At 42.7% G+C, this 9318-nt stretch overlaps 1 protein-coding gene and 1 long non-coding RNA gene across 2 annotated transcripts in view; one reads left to right on the forward strand and one right to left on the reverse strand.

Annotated features, from left to right (window-relative positions):
- Nucleotides 1-11: 11 nt before the first annotated feature.
- LOC109369425 lies at nt 12-2199 on the forward strand. Its single transcript, XR_002118435.1, has 3 exons — nt 12-628; nt 1943-1980; nt 2054-2199. It is a non-coding gene; the product is annotated as an uncharacterized LOC109369425 (long non-coding RNA).
- A 227-nt stretch (nt 2200-2426) lies between these two features.
- LOC100538662 (protein spire homolog 1-like) overlaps nt 2427-9318 on the reverse strand; it is a 15824-nt gene continuing 8932 nt past the window's right edge. Inside the window, 7 exon segments of the mRNA XM_019618938.2 lie at nt 2427-2856; nt 3912-4054; nt 4422-4449; nt 5106-5170; nt 6477-6608; nt 7338-7489; nt 8035-8122. Of these exon segments, the coding sequence (XP_019474483.1) occupies nt 2670-2856; nt 3912-4054; nt 4422-4449; nt 5106-5170; nt 6477-6608; nt 7338-7489; nt 8035-8122 (795 nt within the window). The 3' untranslated portion in view covers nt 2427-2669.

Raw genomic sequence — 9318 nt, forward strand, 5'->3', positions numbered from 1 at the left:
GAGCCCGCGCCGCCGCTGGAAGGCCGGTCGTTGCTGGAAGCTCGCCACCGCCTTCAGCCTCAGAAGCCCCGTGCCTTGGGTAACAGGGCCTGAAGCGTCCCTGGGTGGCTGATGCAGCGCTAACCATACTTTCTCTCTTTAAAACCTTCCTGCCTTTGCTAGGTGTAGTAATTAGACCTCTTTCCCCATGTTGGGATGGGACTAAGAGCTGCTGTTGTGCTTTATGGGAATGCATGAAGGGACCCAATGTCCAAGCTTGGAAATGGAGTGCTTTCTGCAGCTGAGCACCAAAAGGTCCCGTGTCCAAAGGTATGTATCACTGGTACTGAACACTAACAACTAGAATCATTAACTATGAGCAGGGAAAGAAAGCTCTAGTCTATACACTGAGAGGAACCAGTAAGAGACTGGAAAACAGATGAAGTCCTGCCTTGTCCTCACAGGAATACATTCCTCCAAACCATCAAATTCCAGGGCTCCCATAAAGAATGGCTTCTGTGATGTCACCTCCATCTCCCTCAGAAACGCTGCTCTCAGTGCCCTTAAGGTTGAGTCCCAGGCCTGTTCCACCTGGGTGTCTCCCACTCTGGCTTCAGTCTCCCTGTGTGCTCCATGCTGTAGCTCCCAGGTAAAGCTAAGTCAGCATTCCCTCCAAAGGGCTGCCCTGTTCAGGGAAAGGAAGAAGTACAGAGGGGATGGGCAGTCTCCTCCTGCTGTGTTTAGAAAAAAAAAAAGAACATTTCTAGTAAGCATGCTCCCACAAGATGTCACATTTTGTCACCGTCAAGAACAGTGGTTGAAAGCCAAAATTTGTGGAAAGGTAGAGGTCACTCCTATGCAGGGGAGATGGCCTTTACTAGCCTTTCTGGGGGCAATACAACCATGAAAGTAGAGGAGTGATAAAAACTCAGGCCTTTCTAACAGTTCAGTAGATCAAGGTTGAGCAGCAAAGGTCAGGCTAGCACGCAGCTTCAATCCCCCTCCTCCTTTGCCCATTTGCTCTGCCATGAGAGCATTTCACGACAGTCATGATCACAAGGTAGTAAAAAGGTAAGTCAGTGAAAAGAGCACATGTGACGCTGCAGCAGACATGCAAGAGACAGAACCCAACACTGCCTTTGCTCTCCTGATAAATCATCTGCATCAATGCGATGGATGCTTTTTCCCCACACTCAGGCTCTGAGAGATTCTTTGAGCTTGCAGATTAATCAAAACAGGCTGATCTCAGCTCGTTTCTTGCTCTGCCTTAACTACCTCACTCAGCAGGCATCCAAGAGTACCTCATGCCCCCAGCCCCACTCTGTGCCCATCCTTCCAGCAAGCACAGCTGTGGCTTGGCTGCCATTCCGTGCAGCCCGCAAGGAGCCCACCTGCCTGATAGGGATGTGCCTCCCAGCAGCAGCAATTAGCAGATGCAGTAGAGGACCTGGACAGGCAGGCTGCACCCCTCCTTATTGACTGAAAGAACACTTGAACTTGCTCCAAAAGGAAGCACAGGCTTCAGCCTCTCTGCATTCATTTACTCGCAGAGCTTGTCCAAACCCGCATGTAGGCAGCAGCTTGCAGACAAGCAATTTAGAGGAAACAGTCAGGCCAGCACAAGTCAGTTGGAGATATTGACCCTTCTGGCACTTTGGAGGCACACCTTGAGCTCAACTTAAACATGTCTTTCTTCCCCTCTCCAGGGGAACTGGCCCTTCTTTTCCCCTTCTCAACCACTATTTTCTTTGGTATGGCTCATGCCAGCTATAAGTCCATTGTATCCCTCAGCACTGTCTTTTCCAGACTCCGCAAACCACACCAGGTAGAATTCTAAGGGAAAAAAAAAAAATACAGAACACCTACATCCCCTTCCACACTGGCAATTCTTGGGGAGAAACATACTATCAAATATCTCATTTCTGGTTTTAACCAAATAAAAATTTCACCAATTTTTTTCCAGTGTTACACAGGTTGCCGTAGTTCCACTACTCCAAAGCAGTAAGTCAGTACAAGAAAAAAAAAATAAATAAATAAAATCAAGATTCTGTACAAAACAACTATCCTCTCTCAGGCAGTGATGGCATCAAGATAGACCAGATACTTCAGCGACCTGGAAAACTTTGCTGTCAAGGCATAGCTGGCACAAAGAAAAAAATCAGGAGCAATTCCAGGGCAAGCAGATTGAGCAGGCTGCTTTACAGCCATCACTACGATGGTACATATATCACAGGAACGAGTTCAGGTGCTTTGTAGTGAGTTATCGTGAAGGAAGAATTATTTGCAAAATGTATGGTGTTGCGATCACATAACTGAGTTCCACTTCCAAGACTCTCACAAATAGAGGTTTTAGCTTAAGAGTTCCCTATACTCATGATAGAGGACAAAGACTGCTTAGCAATGAATGCAAACAGTGCCACAGAACAACGACAACTGCAGGTGCAAAGGAGGAACGCTAGAGCCGTGATGGTGCTTCAACATTTATTTTCCCCCAAAGAAACATAAAAGGATTAAAACAATTCTAAAAATTGCAATGCTTTATAATGCTTTACAATACATAAATACTAACTGTACTTCCCGCTTAGACTAAGCAGCAGGAAAGTCTTTTACTCAGGCCTTTATGTCAGTAAAGTGCATAAAGCTGTTTAATTGAGGTACAGAACAGGTGACAGGAAAAATATAAAGCGGAGTCATTCCAGTTTAGTCCAAGACTGGGAAATTCTCCTGAGTGGGATGTTCTGCTGCTGGTTGGAAGCCACATTCAACAGATAATGCTCACATTGAGTACAGATGTCTGCAGTCAGCCAGTTTGCCATAGTTCTTGTGTGACAGCACAGAGGCTGTGCTAGGCCATGGGGCTCCAAAATAACAGGTACACTGGAGCAGGAGAGGAAAGGAAAAGAAGACAGGCAAGTAAATCAACCCAGGTATCTGTTGGAGGATACAGAATTTTTTCCACCCTTCCCCAAGATCTGATCTAACATTGCTAAATGAGTGGATAATAAGCAGATGGGTTCAATGGAGCAGTCAGCTCCACACTTGGGAAAGTTATTAGGCACCAGAACAACTTCATTCACTGAGACTTCTTTACTGACTAGTAGTATTTCAACAGAAGGGCTAGCTAACAGATATCTGTAATTGATCCAAGGTTATGACTTACAGCATATGCTGTACAATGTTTCTTTGACATCTGGAAGTATGACAGTAATGCAGTCACTCAGAACTCTTCTGCAGCATCTGCATTGTGAGCCAGACCAAGGCACTGTCAGTGCTAGCATCTGTAGTGAACACTGGCTTGATATTTGGACAAAAGCATTTGAACCAGAAATTGCTGTGACTATTTTGGCTATATTAGAGAACAGTATCAGAGAAAGTAGATACCTGTTCAGCCAATACAACTTACACAAATATAGATTTGTAAAGAGGAGAACAGCACATATGCTTCCAGTTCTAGATACTGCACTTATTCTCACAAGGTATTTTTTACTCAAACCTGTCAAAAAATCATTTGGCAATAATTCCCCTTCTATTTATTTTTTTTGTCCCTGGAAAAGGACTGCTTGGAGGAGGACTGAGAAAACCATCCGCTGCATTACTCTTCAGTCAGTTACACCTTAGACCTTTCACATTTTTCTTTTCCAAGATAGGGTACTCTTGGATTGCAGGGAAATACCCCCAGCTGCTGAGGATATAGAACACAGTGAGAATTTGGGAAATTCTCAGACAAATGAGTCTTTCACTAAGAATGTTCTGCATCTGACTGCAATACTTTGTATGAACTGTAGATCAGTTAGACCAGTCATTCGGTGAAACTTTCAGTTGACCAGAATGAGACTACATAATGCAGCTGTATGCACAGGTAAACAAGCCTGCTGACAAGTATCTGGTAACACCTTTCAAGGTAAAAGCATAATACCTCTATCCTAGCTTACCTATAACACTCCCATTGCTCTATTTCACGCAGCACCTCTGAGTTCTTCTGCTCTTGAATAGCTGGGTCTTCTTCTCTGGAGAGTCTCAAAAGTTTTAAGAAATGAAGTGGAAGATGTACACACATTCTGAAGGGCATGGACATCTAGAATCACAACACAAGTCACCTGAGTTCTCGGGGAAACCCTTCTTCTTAGAAGGAAAGAGTGCATGGCATGTAGTTGATTTATTACTACACTTAGAAGATAAACATTAATGCAGTGAACTCCCTGACCCTCGCATAAATAGAGCACAGAGTAATCCCAACAACTTTACACAGGATCAAAGGAAGAGGAACCAGAGCTGTTTCAGCTGACATGCCTTTCTTTCCTAGTTGTTTTGCATCTTCTATTACTGCCTCTTTTCTTAGCAACAAGCTAGAGGGTAGATTTGAGGTACCAGTGGGATGAAGGAAAGCTTCCTATGACTAAGTGAAGTACAGAGAAAACGTTTGTTGTAAAGACTAGACTTGCCTTGATGCAGCAGTCACAGCAGACGACACTAAGAAAAAGAAATAATCAGCATTATGTTTGAGAAAAAGCTCAGTAAACACAGGTGCTGTAGTTAAGGATGACTTATCCAGAGTCTTAGTTTGTGATTGCAGCAAAGTCACAATCACTGGTTTAGTTACTGCTTGTATTCAATGCAGCACTTTGCTGCTGCTTCAAATAGACTTAAATGAGCCTGGGAGAGCCTGAAATTTCTCTTTTCCTCTCCTATGAAGAGAAAAACTTTGACAAATCAGTGGATAATACTGGGCCCAATTCCTTTCCCAGTCACAAGGTCTAGAGTCCACTTATCCAGTCCTGAATAGAAAGTTGTGTTGAAAAGGCTCTCCAGAACCTACTCAAGCCCTTGGCTGAAGTAAAATCCAACCTACAGAGCAAAATGAAGACAGTAATAGCTGAGAAGAATTGAGCATTATGCTTGCACAGTAAATTTGGACACTGCTAGCTACTACTAAGAATTAATATTGAGATATCACTTCAGAGGTAAGTTTTCCCATGTTCTTCAGCCTAGCTTGTGGAGTAAGGCAGAACTGAAAGGCTAAGGAACCCATTCCAATCCAAGGACTGCCACCACATGAATTCTAAGCATTCACTGCTATTCTTTTACTATTCTCTCCATCGTCATTCACTCCTTTCATACCCACTCACCTGCTGCAGAGGTAACAGCTGTAAGGCCACTTAAGAAACATCTGCTTATGGCAGCTGAAACAGATCTGTGAAATGGAAAATGTTGTGAATACCAACAGGAAATATCTTTCAACCAACAGTATCCACTGCCTGCCAAAGAGTGAGCATATAAGCTAACCTTCTCAAGGCTTTAGATCCACACAGAATAGCAGATCCATTGAAAGAGAGCAGAGACACAGGAATTAAAAGCTAAAAAGGCAAAAGAGGCCTTATTTGTAAGTCTCTGTTTTTATGATGCAGAGGTTTGGAGCAGCTGCCAGACAACAGGAGTTTAAAAAGAGGCTCTTGAACAAACAATAGCTGTATTGTGCAATAGCGTAACAGTAGCTAGTTAAGAGAGGGAAGAAGAGAGACATTCTTTGAGGTAGACTGCAACAATCCCAAAGAGATTAAGTCAGGGCAACTTTGAATCCAATCCTGAAGCAATAAATGAGTCATAAGGAAGCTGATGAGTCTCTTGAACTTTATAAAAAGAACATTCATACACAGCTGGCAGTCAGAAGTGATATTATCTTGAGAAGCAGAGCTTGAGAAAGCTAAAAGAAAAAAACTTCAACAGTGAGAACACAAAGGGGGTAAGAGAGCCATTTTAGAATAAGCAGAGAGAAAGCAAATTAAAGCAACATTGGTTAAGTAAGGTGAGAAGGAAACAGGGATTCATGTGGCAGGAGTGGAACTATCAAAGCTGCGCTAGCAGAACTCTTTGGCTCTGTGTATACTGCTACTTTAGTGAGTACAAGAAGCTGACCCCAAAGCCAAGCAGCATGAAATTCCTCACATCTGTGTTGCAAAGGGCTTGCTCTAAAGACATCTGCTCTTGAAGGGCTGGTGGAAGCAGGCCCTCTAGAACAGGCTGTGAATAAGTAAGCAGAGTAGACAGGCAACAGTCCTGTGCTGTAGCATTCTCTACCTCCCTCATCTCTCCAGCCTTTACATTCATCCCTCAGCAGGATGGCTTAGGTCAGCACAACTCAAATGTTAAGAGCCTGAATTAAAAGCCTTTGCTTCTCTGTGTACCAAATTTCAATCTATATCTTTATGAATTCAGAGCTGGACAACAAGAATGGTGATCAGCTGTACTAGCATAGAAATAACAGATGAAATATTAAATGAAGGCTACGCTGTTACTTAGGGAATTTACACAGCCTAAGCTTGATTGGAAGCCATCACAGCACAAGTATTAAAAGATCCTATACAGCCTAGGGACAAACTCAGATCAGCTGCATGAACAGGAAGAACTGAGGCAGAGTACCTCAGCAGTTCAACACTGAGACATGAAACCAGGCAGCTTCTATCAAGGCAAGGACAGCACTCTACAAGAAAGAAACATACCTTTGCTCTTGGAAAGACACCATCACTACGTCCTTGGGAAAAGCCTCCCCTTTTCAGCACTATCATTGCATATCTTGTTCCAATCAGTTCAGCAATGGTAGGTGATGGCCTTGTAGTAGGAAAGTAAAAGTCCTGTCCAAAGACAGAAGTTGAGCATCAGAAAGAGCTAAATACACACACACTGTAAAAGCTATTCTCAAAACTCAGCCCCAAGAGGCTCAGCAGCATTTAAATCCAGAACTCACTTCTGCTGATGGGCTGTATATGTCGCTAGTAGAGCACACTTCAGGGAATACTGCTTTAGTTTTTGAGATTTTAGTCAAAATCTCAAGTAGTTTACAGAACCTGCACTAGGGAAGCATTTAATCCCATCTCCAGAAAACTCTACTACCCTCTACACAGCACAGATGGTTTCTTTTCCCCTTCTCACCTATGGTACAGGCTCTCTTTCTACAGCACAATGCTCTTGCCTTATCTTTCGCCAAAGACCCACAGGCCCCACACAAGTAGCAGCTATTTTTTCTTTCCTTTTCAACAAGATCACCAGTTTTTATCTAGGTGGGGAGCCTAGCCCACCTGCATCCCCCCACTATGTTGGTGCACAAAGAGGTCAGGGTTATGATAAGATTAGAAGTTTATCCAGGGGTGGGAGAAAGAGCAATGCAGATCCCTACAGGGACACTACAAGTTTTATACTGCCTCCAAATAAAAAAATAATATCCCAACGTAAGTTGAGCATACAATATGGCTTGAATAAAACCAACATAACATGCTCAATACATGTACACAAGGTTCAAGGTGCACGCTGGAATCATCATCAGATATATTAAAACAGCTTGGCAGCTGATATGCCAGACTTACAATTTTCTTGCTTTGAAGGCCAGTGTCTAAAGATTTGGACCTTCCTCTGAAAGGATGCAGCTGCTGCTGGCCAACGTTCAGGACACTGTTAGGCTGGAAGTCTCCTAGCACAGGTATGCTCATGGGAGGAAGTGTATGATCTGCAGCAAGACCTGCATAGAAAGTTTCAGACTGCAGAAAAGAAATGGGCTGGCAGATTCTAAAATGTTCCCCCCAAAAGTTGAACAGTCAAGAGCATGACACTGCCTTCTGAAGACAGCTAGGCTTGCATCTCTCCTTCTCAAACTCCATTAATTCAGATCATAAAAAGCAGAGATTACTGTAATTATGCTTGTCAGTAGGAAGTGATGAGCCTTCATTAACACCATTTAGATTAATAAAATCAAGTGTTCTACTTCAACATTCAAAAGGCTCATTAAGCTTTTACTGTGAATTCAATTATGCCTTTTGGGATATGCTATCATTGTTTTGAAGCTGCAGGAGATGTACAAGCATCAATCAACTGCAGAGGAATGGTTTTCTAAGGACACCTTCCCAGACTCATGATTTAGTGTTGGAGCTTCTTCTGTCAAGTACCTGTAAGTGATCAGAGAAGTGCAGTACAGTAAGCCCTGAGTTAAGTTTATGGCAGCCCAGTAGGCCACTGACTGTACTTTGTCACCACCTGGTTTACACACGTAGCAAAAACAGCACTGACCTGTGCTGCTGTAGGACACTACTGATGACCTGGCTGAGGCAAGCTGGGTGCTGGAAGACGGCTTTGGAGTCGTTTCCTGTAGACCAGAGGACAAGGTACTCTTAAGCTTGCTCAGACTAACTACTACTAAACAAAACCCAGGACTCGGAATCGACCAGAAACAGCACAAGGCTTAATCAGAAGTAGAAGGAGGAAGGAAAGCAATGTAGAATATTTAGAAACTTAGTGTTCCAAGAGTCAATTGCAAGTAAATTTTCCCCAAACAGGAAGCTCCAGTCAAGCCGGTTAAGTTTCAGATTCATCTGTTATCACCTCAATCAAGTTCAATGCTGATTTAGTCCCAAATTTTCAATGGGTCAGCAACCAACTTCACTAGATTCTTTACAGCTTTCAGAATGCTTTGCCATTTTTCTTAGTTCTGGCTCACATATACCAACACTGGAAAACAGTTAGGTGCACTAATACTTAGTTCAAACCCAATGCTCTAGAGAGCATAGTTTCTAGCTTCTCTAGAAAAGCAGAACAAAGTTGCAACCTCCATAGAGAAGGTCTTTCTAGTCCACAATAATACACCAATAGTTCTCAAGCACTGAATATTCCAACAAGTAGCACATTCTTGTGCAAATATAGCTAAGATTTTCTGCTTTTATTAATTCATATCCATTTTCCTCAGTTAAGCAAATGCATTTCAGACAAATGTTTACAGAAAACAGATTCCTGTTTGTTTGCCAGAGCATCTGTGCTAGGCATAATGTGTTAGGGTTTCAGTTCTGTTCCATAGAATTTCTGACTGTGCTCAGACTGAATCCCAGAACCACACAGTCAAGATCAGGCTATGGAATTAAAGAACCCAAAGTCTGCATAGCCCAGTTTACTTAAAATTGGTGCTCCTTTAGTTGCTTCCCAGGCAGAAGAGTGGGAATTCACCAGTAAAGTTGCTTCCTGTAACTAAATCACATGAAATGCAAATGCATCTAGCATCAGTTGCCTCACTGTAAGGTGAAAGTAGGGGTTTGGCTAATATGTGCCAAAATTTCTCCTACGTGTATCAAGATTTTGAGAATACCTAGTTTTAGTGATCAGCAGACCTTAGAGTTATAGGCCACACTCATGTCATAACAAGAAGTGTTTAAACTCTTAAATCTTAAATCACACGAGTTTCTGTAGAGTCAAGGACTCCAGTGAACATAACAGTATCATGTTTGTTCACTTTTGAAGAACAAGACTGCTCACACTACGATTTGAACTCGATATTCTAAGGTACATATCTGTACAGATACAATG

Source organism: Meleagris gallopavo, chromosome 1 (genome assembly GCF_000146605.3).
Source record: "Meleagris gallopavo isolate NT-WF06-2002-E0010 breed Aviagen turkey brand Nicholas breeding stock chromosome 1, Turkey_5.1, whole genome shotgun sequence".
In the NCBI taxonomy this organism is placed as follows: Eukaryota; Metazoa; Chordata; class Aves; order Galliformes; family Phasianidae; genus Meleagris; species Meleagris gallopavo.